This window comes from Puma concolor, chromosome B4, assembly GCF_028749965.1.
Source record: "Puma concolor isolate L17-30 chromosome B4, mPumCon1.1.hap2, whole genome shotgun sequence".
Classification (NCBI taxonomy): domain Eukaryota; kingdom Metazoa; phylum Chordata; class Mammalia; order Carnivora; family Felidae; genus Puma; species Puma concolor.
This window is the reverse complement of record NC_141673.1, coordinates 54,554,056-54,568,171: the sequence shown is the minus strand read 5'-3', so window position 1 is coordinate 54,568,171 and position 14,116 is coordinate 54,554,056. Positions and strand designations below refer to the sequence as shown.

Here is a 14,116-nt window from a genome sequence, read left to right as displayed (position 1 = left end):
CTCGATTTCCCCATTTGTAACATAATTGTCTATAATTAAAGCTGCTATTACTACATATTTCAGATATACACACATTGGAAAGGTGTGGTCAAGAAAATGTTACTTTATAACATCGGAGATACAGGCTTTCTTGCACGTTTTCTTCCTCTGTAGTATCTGGCATTATTTGATACATATTTCACACCCTGTTCACCGAGGAATCGGAACATGTTTTTCACTGCAGTTTGGCGTCTGGGTGTGCCTGGGGAGGCGTCACAAAGAGCCTATAAAAGGTTTCCACCTACAACAGGAGTAGGAGGGCAGGAAGGAGTCCAAGAAGGGCATCGAGGCCAAGTGTTCGGTTTCGGATTGCTCTTTGTTTGGGCCAAACTTCACCGAGCTTAGGTTCTGCGACTAGCAACCTAAAGACTGGTGTCTCAGAATGGTTAAAATTCTCTGCCTGCCGTATCTTAGCCGTCCCCACGCCCCCCGCCCCACCCCACCCTCCAGCGTGATTGAATGCGCAAATAAGGGTTTTCAGCCGTCTGTGAGAAAGAGGGAGGGGAAGGCAGAAGTCGAGGATGGACGGGGCGGTGGCACCGCTCTAGAGACAGAGGACCCAGGGTCCCACGGAGAAGACATAAAACCTGGCGGTCCCGGGCCACAGGAGGCCAAGACGAGATGCTGAACGGGCGGGGGCCGATGGGGGGCAGCAGACCACGGCGGCGCACTCGGTCCGCCCCCGGGACCAACTCTTGTCCCGAGGTGCCTCCCCCCATTACGTCTCTTTTGGTTTCGACCTGCCGACTGGGCGGGGCCGCGGGACGCCATTCCCACAATGCTCTGGGGCGTGCCGCCGCCGTCGCTGCCGCCTCCGCTACCGCTAGTGGAAGAAGATGGCGGAAGGCGGAGCGGCTGATCTGGACATCCAGCGGTCTGACATCGCGACGCTGCTCAAAACCTCCCTCCGGAAAGGGGACACCTGGTGAGAGAAAGGCGTTGAGGTGGCCGTGGTTGCGGGAGGATGGGGGAGAACTGGGCGGGAACTGCGGGCCGGTGTCTTTCGCTAGTGACAGGTGCGGGCAGGTCCGGCGGCCGCCGCGCTGGGCAGCAAGAATTGGGCTGCTCCCGAAATGCTGGGGCAAAGATTGGACCCGAGATGAGGGCCAGGGTTCGTGGCTTGTCGGGGCGCGCTGAGAGGTGTGCGAGGAGCGGCGACAGCGACTCACTCAGTTCTTTTCCTTTTCGTCCTCCTTCCTTCCGTAGTGCCGCTCCCACCTCAGGCCTTCCCGAATGATAGGTTACAGTCCTTCGGCGTAAGTCTCCGAATTTTTGACAGGTCCAGGTCCCGCGGCTGATCAAGAGCTCACCCTCTTTCCTCCTCCAGTCGTTTCCTTTTCCCGGCATTGTCGGCATTCAAGTTCCTCGTTATTCTGTTGCTCGTATTCTTCCGGGAGGCGGGCTGCAGGATGTTTGCGGTTCCTACTACACAGGTGGCATGTGTCAGGGCGCCACTTAAGAGAAAGAAACCCTAGTTTCCAGGTCCTTGTCAAAAGGAGGGATAGGAGTACAGATCCTTAGGCTAATGAGGAGTACCACGTGGTCTTGTGCTTTCGGGGAGGCTTGGTGGAAACCGGCAGCATTTCTCTTAGAAGCGCAGCCCTCTCCTCGTTTGAAGGATAACGCAGGCCTGCAAAAAGTAGATAAGTCCACTTGAGGCTTAAGTCGCTTGCTAATAGTCAGACTTATGAAATACCAAAGGATATCCTTAAAACAACTGAAGGAAGTGTATACATTCTAATACTTGTCGGCCATTGCAAGTGGCGTTCAGAATAACTTAGATACGGGAATGTGTAGCGTGAAGAGCAAGTGCTCTGTTTATTAAGAAGGATGATGTTCCCCTTCACAGTGGTAACCATTATTTTCGTGTCCCATTGTCACCATATCGCTGGTATATTATTTGGAGTGTTTTTTCACCTCCTCTATGACTTATTGGAAGGAACATAAGATTTAGACCTAGTTAGGTCACTGTTTTCACCACTTAACCTGCGGTGTGACTTTGAGGAAAGTTAATTTAAATCGTTGTACCTCAGTATCTTCATCTATGAAAAATGGACAATAATAATGTCATTATGGGTTTTTTGTCCTGATTCAATGAAATGCTCTGAAATATTATGTTTATGCGATAGCATTAAATTTTAGTTACTTTCTTGTCACCGCCATTTACTTCTAATAAAATGCTGTAGTATTAGGACATTTTCAAGTTAAGCTAGTAGATGGCAGTCTTGGGACTTGAATTTTAGTACTTTGATCTAAGTCTTGGTACTGTTTTCCTACTTTGTGAGGCTACATTCTGTGCTTATATGATAAAAATCCCTGAGGGTGTAAACATACACTTGTTGCAGTACAACAGAAAATACGCTCTTTGGATGATTTAATCGTCATTATTGTTCATATTGGAGTGCTTGTAGCATGTTTATTCTTGTGTGGAAGTTGGGTATTTCCTGAGACACAAGTTTACCTTAGTCTGTGGATTATTGAAGGTAATTCTTGCTTCCTACGCTTAAAAATTCTTGATTCACCTAGGCAATTACCACCTCATAGGAAGATAAATGTGGACTTCCATGAAATAGAAATCTAAAATTTAAATATGCCACTTATTCATGTGGCTATTACTTCTCTTTAATGTGTGTTTTTGGTATACTGAGTAATAATTGGTGGTGTTGACACCATAGGGTGATAGGAACAGTATGAGTATTGTGGGCATTAAACTTTTTAAAGTTTAATGTTTCTCACATAAAAGTATTTTTGCTTTTTAGCAAAGTTATTATAAAACATTTTAAAGATCTAAAAGAATACGGGAAGTCCAAAATTTGTGTCTTTTCAAAGCTTTCATTTTAAAGAAAAGGAAACTGATGCCCGTATTTTTAGGTAACAGCAGAATGTGAAAAATTTTATTCTCAAATTCATTACCCTCCTTAGTTAAAGGGAAAAAGAATGCAGGAACATGATAGTACTGGGGATTTGCAAAAACCAGTTTGGTTTATATGTAAGGCCGTTAATTTGCAATTAGGTGAAACCTGTCAAAAAAGGAAATAGCTCAGATTCAGTTTGATTCAGAGCTTTAAGGAGAATAATTTGGTAAGTACAAATTTGATTATGTACACATGATTACAGAACTGGTAAAGATATTTAATAATTTAGTTACTTGGGCTCATGTTTTTGGGACTCTTTCAAACTTATTTTTAACTTGTTAAAAAGTTATTTCTTTTTGATGTCTTTTTAAAAGATCTTTAGATTAGTCATTTTTGCTTATTGGGGCAAATCCAGTCTGGTATTTTATAACTGAAATGGATTATATGTAGATGGAACGTTGTCTTCATATATGTGTGGAACCATCTTGGAAAAACTGGGTTAATGAGAAAAAATGGAAGATTTACCATAAGTTTATTCTTAAAAGTTTAATACTAATGTTTGATGTTATGGTCAAGGGAATTAAAATGAATAAATTTCATTAAGTAGTTTGTGAGCACTTTTGGATAAGGACGGGTTTCATAGTAGTCTGCTCGGTAACTAACACTTAAGCATGGGTACAGATTTGATTCTGCTTGAAAACTAGAGTTTCTGTTTATTTGTAAATAGTGAATGATTTTTTTAATTTGCAGACTGACTTTCTATAGATGAAAATAAGTTGCACAAGTCTGAAATGGGGAAGAACAAATTTTATAACTTTGATACTAGATTTTATAGTGACAACTCAAAATTGATGCAGAATTATACCTCTTAAAAAAGTGAGGTATAAAAGTGACACTGATCTGCATTAGAAGGAGTAAAGAAGTAGTCTTATAATGCTATTTCTTAATCTGTATTTTAGCTCAAAGGAGATATTCAGAAAACCATGAACAAGGTTGTTAGAATTTAGTAACTATAGAACTAAGGATAAAGAAACTAAAATTGTTTAGATTGAATGAAAGATAACCTTCAAATACTTGGTGGCTTCTCATGACATGGAGAGAAGAGGAAATTTTGTTTAAAGTATGTTACATGTTAAGTATATTAGGGATAAAGGAACCTATTCAAGGGGGATAGGTAGTTAAATAAATGACTTACTAAGACAATTTGTGGGTTATGGACTACTCTCTTTGGAGATATAAGTAAATAAACAGATAACTACATATCATCAAAATCATCGCATTATTTCCCCATTTTTATGAAATTTTATTTCTCTACCAGTCGTTTTCACTTATTTTTATGTGTGATTTTAACTTTTATGTACAGTCTATGGAAATGCATAGCTAACTTACAAATATAAATTTTGCGTCATTTTTTTTATTTTACTTTAATGAGAGAGAGCGTGGGCAAGCCAGGGGAGAGAGGGTAGGAGGGGGAGATAGAGAATCTTTAGCAGGCATGGAGCCTGACTCAGGGCTTGATCCCAGGACACTGGGATCATGACCTGAGCCTAAATTAGGAGTCACCAGCTGAGCCACCCAGGTGTCCCTGTGTGTCACTCTTGTATACACCCTAATAACTATAGTAGGTTTAAGATACTTCAGAGAGTAACTTTAATTTGTATTTGGAGTTATTGCACATGATATGTATGATATTTTTGTTTAAATACGCTGGCAAGGAGTGGCCCATCAGATCAAGGTTTTCACATTAGGAGACATTCAGTTTTAGAGTTTTCCTTGCATTCCTACTCTTTTTACTTAGAAATCTTTGAGGCTTTATTTTATATGGTCTCTTATGTTTCTGCAACTTTGACACTGACAGAAAATACCTTAGAATGACAAATCAGTTTATAATGTAGAAGAGCACTATTAATCAGTGTAACCTCCAGATTGTTTACTAAATGCTTGCTGAAAATTTCTTTTCATTACTATTACTGTAAATGTTAATTTTAGTTGTGCCAAAGTGTTAACCACTAAATTAGGGTACATGTCACATCATTTTCAGGAAATGAAACCAGAAAGCAAAACTGTTTTTTTAGTGTTGGTAAATTGGTGAAAATAAGGGCAGAAATAGTGACATTATGAAAGCATATTTTTTACATTTTGGTTGCTTAAAATCCAGAAAGGGAATTTTTCCTAATTTAAGCCTTCTTATAAGTTTTTAAATCACTTCTAAGTTCTTAGTCCAAAATTAATGTACCTCATTTGCCAGGAAGATCCAGAGCTTTTTAGTCAGTGATTTCATTTATCTGTTTAGTGACATTTAGGCTTTTCCCCCAAAATCCTATCCTTTTTGCCCCATTAGCACATGTAAAATATTAAATGTTCTTTTTACAAAATAGTTTTGTGACAAGTATTAATCTTGCTTGTACATAAGTATAATAAGAAATTAGTGTCAGGCCACGATGTATAATATTACATTTTTTAAAAATTTTTTTAATGTTTATTTTTGAAAGAGAGAGACAGCACAAGTGGGGGAGGGGCAGAGAGAACCAGAAACAGACTCCAGGCTCTGAGCTGTCCGCACAGATCCCAACACAGGGCTCAAACCCACGAACTGTGAGATCATGACCAGAGCTGAAATCGGTTGCTTAACTGATTGAGCTACCCAGGTGCCCCTATATTACATTTAAAAACCACCTGCTAGGTACTGTTTTAAGTACTTACATATGTTAACTTGTTTACTCTGCTGCGATTCTAGGGCACTAGAATGTGAAAGTGCTGTAGGAATCTTAGGCTCAGAGTATTCACACAGAGATATATTTGGGATTTGTTTTTTTGTTTGTTTTTTTAAATATAATTTATTGTCAAATTGGCTTATATACAACACCCAGTGCTCATCCCAACAAGTGCCCACCTCAGTGCCCATCACCCACTTTCCCTCTCCCCCACCCCCATCCACCCTCAGTTTGTTCTCTGTATTTAAGAGTCTCTTGTGGTTTGCCTCCCTCCCTCTCTGTTTGTAACTATTTTTCCCCCTTTCCTTTCCCCCATGGTCTTTTGTTAAAGTTCTCAAGATCCACATATGAGTAAAAGCATATGATATCTGTCCTTCTCTGGCTGACTTATTTCATTCAGCATAATACCTTTCAGTTTGGGATTTGAACCCAAGTGGTCTGGGGCTTTAATTCAGGCCCTAAAATCACTGTACTATACTGCCTCTTATTTTGAAGATGCATTTTAAAATGTCCCACTTTAAAAAGGCAAAAAAAAAAAAAATGGACATGTTTTCTTTTTAAATGGAATCTACTTTATATTTAGTAGCAGAATTCTACCATTTTATTGCCAACTTGTCTTTTCCGACTGTTCAGTTTAGATATGTAGTATTTAGAAAAATTGTAATGTCTTTCTCCTGGAAATTGAAAATTTAATTCATTTAAAGTTTAATGGGTGATTAACTCAGTATGTAGAATAAATGTTATTTTGATCCAGAAGTTTATTTAAAATAAATTGAGGGGCGCCTGGGTGGCACAGTCGGTTAAGCGTCCGACTTCAGCCAGGTCACGATCTCGCGCTCCGTGAGTTCGAGCCCCGCGTCGGGCTCTGGGCTGATGGCTCAGAGCCTGGAGCCTGTTTCCGATTCTGTGTCTCCCTCTCTCTCTGCCCCTCCCCCGTTCATGCTCTGTCTCTCTCTGTCCCAAAAATAAAATAAATAAATAAATAAATAAATAAATAAATAAATTGAGATGATTTATTGTTGAAACTTTGAATTTAAATTGTTTATCAGTAATTGTAACATTTTATTAGAGGCTGTATGGCTCCTTCTCATACAGTTTTACAGAAATAACACATCAAGCAGACAGGAAGAACTTGTAGGATATTTTTGTTTTAGTTACCTTGCCTGTATTTTAAAAGTGTTGGCTTATAGTAAACCACAAACACATAAGGATCCCTTTTTGGACTATGAATCCATAGGAACAGCCCAGCCCAGAAATGCAAATATGAAAGTTTGGTATTTTATGTTCCGTATTTGCCAAGTGATTTTGTTTTTCAAACACAACTCTTCATGAATTTTCAAAGTCAAAAGACTTTTGAATTAAGACAGTGAAAATATTGATACCTCTTTAACATCTTCCTGAAAACTGATGGTTCAAGTAGCATTACTGCAAAGAGAACAATCAGTTTTGCCATATTGGTCATTAGGTATATCCATTTTATTATATGAGTTTAATGTGATTTTTCTATTCCTCACTTTGAGAATCACTTCATTAATAAGCCATGATTATTGATAAAAGTGAATTGAAGCCATCAGACATATTAACAAGGAGATAATGGGAAGGTTAAGAACAACCAATGAAGGTGTTTACTTGCATTATCTGATTTAGTCCTTAAAATAAGGATCAAGTATGTATTTATATTCCTTTCTTATAGGTAAGGAAACTGAGCTCAGAGAAATCAATTGATTTGCATGTGGTTCACAGGTGGTAATGCCACCACTAGTGAACATTTATTGAATGCTAACACTGTGTCGTTCACTGTTGCAAATGCTTTATACTTAGAGTAAGTTTTCTTATTTACCTCGTTTTATAGATGCTTTGAAGAGTTCAGAGCTGGTTTAAATACCTGGTTTATAATGATTTAAAATACTAGGTATTATCAATATCTCTTTAGTATTAGGAACGTCCTCATGCTGTCACTACTCAAATATATTGCAAATAGTATTTCATTAAATCATTATTCCTCCTTAGCTCCTTTATAGAGTTTTTCAACAGTTACTAAAACAGTTGTTTTTCTTCTTGACTCAGTTCAGTTTGTGCCTTTTATTTTCATTTCCCTAGTTTCCACTGTAATTCATACTCTATATCTTATATTTTTTCCATCGAAGTCATCTCTCCACACTCTTTTCCCATCTATTCTTTAAACAAGGGAAAGGAAGGAGCTCCTTTCAGTTTTATCATCCAGTTTACACAGAAGTCACTACTAAAGAAACATAGAATAAGAATGGTAGTAAGTAACCTCAGTTTTGGATACAGTTTAAATGACATATCTGAAGGCCTAATGAATAACTCCTCAAAAAGAAGAAAAGAAGGTGAGATTTTAATAGGAGGCAGAAAACCTCTGTATGATTAACCTGTATTTGGTTATGCCTACAACACTTTTTACTACTTCCGTCAGTAAGATTCTGCATGGTTTCTTTATAGCCCTCCCCCTGAAAAGGAGGGTAATGACTACCTTTTCTTCTCCCTGAGGAGGAGAGCTAGCTGTCCCTTCTCTCCTTTTAGTTTTGAGAAGACCCAAATAGTAATGTGATAATTCCTTACTGTTAGGAAAAATCATGTAGCAGAAGCAGCCATAGAAAGGACCTCCTTCGTGAAAGAAGTCAAAGACTTTCACAAGCAAGTCCAAGAGTGGCTCAGGCTATTCTAAATTTTAGAGAGCCAGTTAAATCAAAACCTGGAGCATTAAAGACCAAATTAATTACCCGAGTCAAAAGAGCATGAAGTTCCTTGAGTAAAATGTTACAAAAAAAAAGATTAAAAATGATGAGGTGAAATGATCATAGTAAAAGAAATATGAAGATTTCGGTTGTTTTATATTATTTAACTATGTTTAAAAAGATTGACCAAGTTTAACAGTTTAATCACAGGAGATTTATGTTTGATATAGATGGAAAATTTATATTCATAAATTTGAATGGGTTTCAATCTGTAGAAGCTTAATTCTCTGGAGAAGTACAGCTGAATAGTTACATGTATCATATAGTTATGGTGATGGTTACAAAAATTATCACTCATTTACCGTGTTAAGAGCTTTATACCTGTTCTCATTTTGCAGATAGAGAAACTGAGGTACAGAGTTATATGCACATAGTCACACTTGGATCAGTGGTAGAGCAAAGATTCCCAAGCTAGATAGTCAACTCGAAAGCCCACATTTTAAACTGAGTGCATGATGCTCATTTAAAACTGAGCCATATACTCATATTATGGAAGCAGCTTTTTGAAAGAAGAATACTTTGAAGTTTTAAAATCAGGAAGCGATAGCTTTATCAAAATAGCACTTTCATCTGTTTTCCATCTGAGGAACCTGTAGGATATTCTGTGGCTCTCTCCTTGGTTTAGCTTTCTAGTCTCTTAGCAGTCTCATTTCTAACTTACATAGCTCTGCTTTGGTACTGATGGTGTTTCCCATTTCCTGCAAATTACTTACTGATTTCTGCATCATAGGGCTTTACACATCATTGATATTGTTTCAAGTACATTTTACTAATTCTTGACATTGACTTTCTTCAAAACCTAGCTCAACACCAGTTTCTGTAGAATCATCCCTAATAATCCTATCCACATATATGACCCTCGAAGGAAGGAAGGAAGGAAGGGAGGGAGGGAGGGAGGGAGGAAGGGAAAAGGGTGCCTTGTTGGCTCAGTCCATTGAGGGAGGGAGGGAGGGAGGGAGGGAGGGAGGGAGGGAGGAAGGAAGGAAGGAAGGAAGGAAGGAAGGAAGGAAGGAAGGAAAAGAAAAGGGTGCCTTGTTGGCTCAGTCCATTGAGCATCCAACTTTGGCTCTGGTCATGATCTCATGGTTCGTGAGTTCAAGCCCATGTCGGGCTCTCTCCTGGCAGCTCAGAACCTGGAGCATGCTTCCAGTTCTGTGTCTCCCTCTCTCTCAGCCCCTCCACCACTTGCGCTCTCTCTCTCAAAAAAAAAAAAAAAAAAAAAAAAAAAAAAAAAAAAAAAAAAAAAAAAAAAAAAAAAAAAAAAAATTAAAAACGTTTTTTAATAGTAAATAACAGCTTTATTGTGATGTAATTCCTATATCATACAGTTTGCCCACTTAAAACTTACATTTTACTGGGTTTCAGTATTCTCTTAGAATTGTGCAACCATTACCTTAATTAGTATTGGAATATCACCCCTCCCCAAATCCTCTGTAACTATTAGCAGCTCCCTTCTTCCCCCCGTTTCTCCTCAAATCCCCCTGCTCTAGGCAGCTACTAATGTGCTTTTTGTTCTATAGATTTGCCTATTTTGGATATTTTGGAATCATATACGTGATATTTGTGTCTGGCTTCTTCCGTGAAGTATTAGTACTTCATTTCCTTTTATTACTGAATAGTATTCCATCTATAGATAATATACCACATTGAACTTATTCCTTCATCAGTTGATGAAATTTGAGTTGTTCATATTTTTGACTCTTATGAGTAATCCTGCTGTGAACATTCATGTGCACGTTTTTGGGTACATATAACTGATTTCTCTTGAGTATAGACCTAGAAGTGGAATTGCTGGGTGTCTATGTTTAATTTTTGAGGAACTGACAGGCTCTTTTCCAAAGTGGATGCCGCATTTTACATTGCCATCAGCAGTATATGAGGGTTCCAATTTTTCCACATCATTGTCAGCACTTGTTAATGTCTTTTTTTGATTACAGCCATCTTAGTGGATATAAAGTCGTATCTCATTGTAGTTTTTATTTGCATTTTCCTAATGATTAATGATGTTGCACATCTTTTCATATGGATATTGACCATTTGTATACCTTCTTTGGCAAAATGTTTATCTAGATCCTTTGCCCATTTTTAAATTAGATTATTTGTCTTTGTATTACTGAGTTTTGAGAATTTATGTGTTATAGATACAAATCCCTCAGTAGAGAAATGATTTGCAAAATTTTCTTCCATTCTCTGGGTTTTCTTTTCACTTTCACAATTTTACTTGGCCTCCTTCCTGAGTTCCTTTTTTAATCTTAGTTTAGATGTAAAAAGAGGTCATAAAAATTAGTTCTTGCTAACTGATGAATTTAATGTGCAAAGCAGAAAATCAGTTGGACATGCTTGAAATTTAAAATGAAGATATAAAGAGATTAATCAAGCCATTGTTTTATTTGAAAGGACTTCATAGCTTTCTTTGGTTAAGTTTAACTGAAACAATGAAATCCTGAGTTATAGTTTGGTACTTTTTTAAAAAGCCCGTACATTATCTGGTTTATAATGGCTTAAAATGCTAGATATTATCGATACCTCCTTTAGTCTTAAAAATGGTTTTATGTTCTTGCTATGTAAATGTAATCTAAATAGTATATCATTAAATTAGAGAATGAATCTTAGAGTGAATTAGCATCGAGAATTGTTTATTCTGCTAATTCTGCGTAAATAGTTATACATTTTTTTTCTGAAATTGTGTGCTACGTTGAATTAGGCTGAAATATTTGTGTATTTTCTAAGTGGTAAAAGAATTACTATTTTATGTATACGTTGCAGAGAAAAAGGTGGGTTTTTTAGAAAATAAATGACATATTTATGTCAGTATTAGACAAAGAGGAACTGCTTATCTAAAAGTTGTAAGTATAAACATACTAATGGAGAAAAGAAAAGAAAGAACTATGCATTCATTAGCTCTATGATTTCCTAAATGCAGCTACTGAGATTCCCTCATTGCCCCATACTGCTTTTAAACTTCTTTGTGTCTAAGACTATTTCTCATTTATTGGCCCCTATATATCTTTCCTTAAATTTGCTTCCAGCGTGCATAAAAACACTAAACAACTTTTAGAGTTCTGTCTTTACCCTGCCACCACCAAAAAAAGAAATAAGAAGAAGAAAGAAACTTGGCCATTTTAGTTCTTATAGTAGGTTTTCAGCATTTGACGACTGTCTTAAAATTAACTGTATTTTGGGTCCTAAAACTGACGCAGCTACTTTGGAGCCACTGAAACCTATTCCGTCCAGACCACAATACAATTTGTTTTTCTTGACGCATTCAGATATTTAGCATGATTATGACCTTTTTGAAGTACTTAAAGCTTTATGTAAGTTTTTTACTCACTAAAGATTTGATTTGTATTTGATCCTCCCAGTAATCTTGTGAGGTATTTCCAGTGGTCTTCATGAAATGTAAATCAGATCATATCTTTTCCCTGCTAAAAATCTTACAGCGGCTTTCTGTTACACTTAGGATAAAATCCTTATTATTACCCTAAAGGCATTGTACAGTTTGAGTCCATTCTACATCTCTAGCCTTGACTAGCATTTCTCTCCCCACCCCCCCCCCCACCCCCTTATAAACTCCAACATCATTTAGTCAGTTCCTCCAACATACCAGACTCCCAAAGTTCTGGTCCTAGCACATGCTGTTCCTCTTGTCTAGATAGCTTTTTTTCTTACTCTTTCTGAAATAACTTCTATTCATATGCTAAAATGTTACTTTTTCAAAGAGGCTTTCCTTTGATCTGAATAGGGAGCCCTTATATATTTTCATAATTTCCAGTACTTTCCCTTTACAGCACTTATAGTATTTTACTACATATGTTAATTACTTAATTAGTGTCCTCCACTGGACTCTGAATTCTGTGAATATAGGGACCTTGGCTATTTTGCTAGCTGTCTATTCAATATGGAATAGTATATATGTAGTAGATGTTTAGTATTTATTGAGTGAATAAATGAATTGCCATTTCTAAGTTGAACAATCTAAAGGTTTTAGCACTAACCTCTTTAAGATCTCACAGCAAGTAATGTTAGAAGATTTTGGCCTAGTCCTTTTTCTTTCGAGTGTGGTTGACAACTCTATACATGATGCTCTGCTTACCACAAGTGTGGCTAACATCTGTCACCATACAACACTATTGTGATGTTATTGACTGTATTCCCTCTGCTGTACCTTTTATTCCCAGGATTTATTTATTCCATAACTGGAAGCCTGTATCTCCCACTTACCTTCACCCATTTTCTACATCACACAGCCTCCAGATACTATCAATAGTATGTCATTAAATGAGAGAATTAATCTTAGTACTTCCCTCTGGCAACCATCACTTTATTCTCTGAATTTATATGTCTGATTCTGCATTTTGTTTGTTTTTTAATTCATGTTTTTTAGATTCCACATGTAAGTGACATCATACCGTATTTGTCTTTCTTAGTCTGACTTATTTCACCTAACATAATACCCTCTATAGCCTAGTTCTTTCTCTCTTCTAAATTTAGAAATTATATATATTCCAGTCTGATTTCAGGAGGTAGGAAGATTTGTAAGCAAAACTAAGCATGAAAACAAATTGAGATTAGATGTGAAAAAAAAATTCACCCATGATTTAGTATTCACCTACCATTCTGGAAAACCTCCTAAAAGAAAGATGGTGTTCACTTTTTGTGTAGCCTTAATTGACATGAAAGTGTGACTCTCATATAGGCGTAGTGTGAACACTCAGGCTTTTTCTACTAAATTCTTGATAGGCAAAGATCTAACATTTACCAAAGATGCCCCACTTTGAAAATACTTATTTTCTTCATACGTAAAATGGCTAATAGTTGTTAAACTATGCCTTTTGAATAAGTATTTCACTTTTTATTTATAGCTTGGTAATAACATTATGATGTCCCTCTACTATTTCAGTTTTAGGACAACGCTTACTGCTTCGTAAAGAGGGGAATGGTACGTGGTTTTACTAAGCATCTATTACATCTTTAGGTCTTTATTAAATGGGACTTGTAATCAAGTTTAATGTATTAAAAAAAAGCATTGAACTTTAGAGTCTGAAAACTAGAGTGCTTAATGAAAACAGGCCTTGCATTACTCATGTATGCAAGTAGAGTTGTATTTCATTAGTAAGTCACATTTTCTGAGTTTTGGTTTCCCCATCAACTAAATAAAAAAAGAAAGGAAAGGTTACTCTAACTATAAACTAATTAACATGAAAGCACTTTATACAAAACTTTTTATAAATATAAGGCTTTTATATTTTGTTATGTGGTAGAATTCTGATTTAAGCAATGAGCAACATGATCATATTTGTGTCTTTAAAATGTCTGTGGCAGCAGAATGGAAGGGAAATTGGAAGCAGTAAACTTAAAGTGGAAAGACAAGTTGGGCAGCTATTGCAATAATCTATGCCACTCAAAAATGATAGGGGAGGGGAGGTACAGAAATAAGGTACTTTTCTGAAGTTACTTGGTTACTAGATGTTATGGGGTAAGGAAAGGAGGAATACAGGGTAGTATTCTGGTTTCTGGCTTGGGAAATTAAATTATTGATGACATTTATTAAAGGACCCTTAGTGAAGGAGTAAACATGAAGGTGTGAAAATGATTAATGACTGGAGGTTGAAATGTATGAAAAAACCAAGTTGACATGGACTAGTAGGAATTGGAAATATGATTTAAGGATGTGAGGACTGGCCCTGGGATGCAGATTTTGGAATCATTGGTATGAAGTACAATATCATTGGAGAGTATGAACAGTGAG

General features: G+C 37.0%; 1 protein-coding gene across 2 annotated transcripts in view; it reads left to right on the top strand.

The window, feature by feature from the left end:
* The first annotated feature begins 806 nt into the window (after positions 1-806).
* Positions 807-14,116, top strand: part of USP15 (ubiquitin specific peptidase 15) — a 119,369-nt gene continuing 106,059 nt past the window's right edge. For both annotated transcript variants that reach the window (XM_025926765.2, XM_025926764.2), the window contains exon 1: positions 807-964. In XM_025926765.2, coding sequence (XP_025782550.1) covers positions 876-964 — 89 coding nt within the window. In that variant the 5' untranslated portion in view covers positions 807-875. The remainder of the gene's footprint in view (positions 965-14,116) is intronic.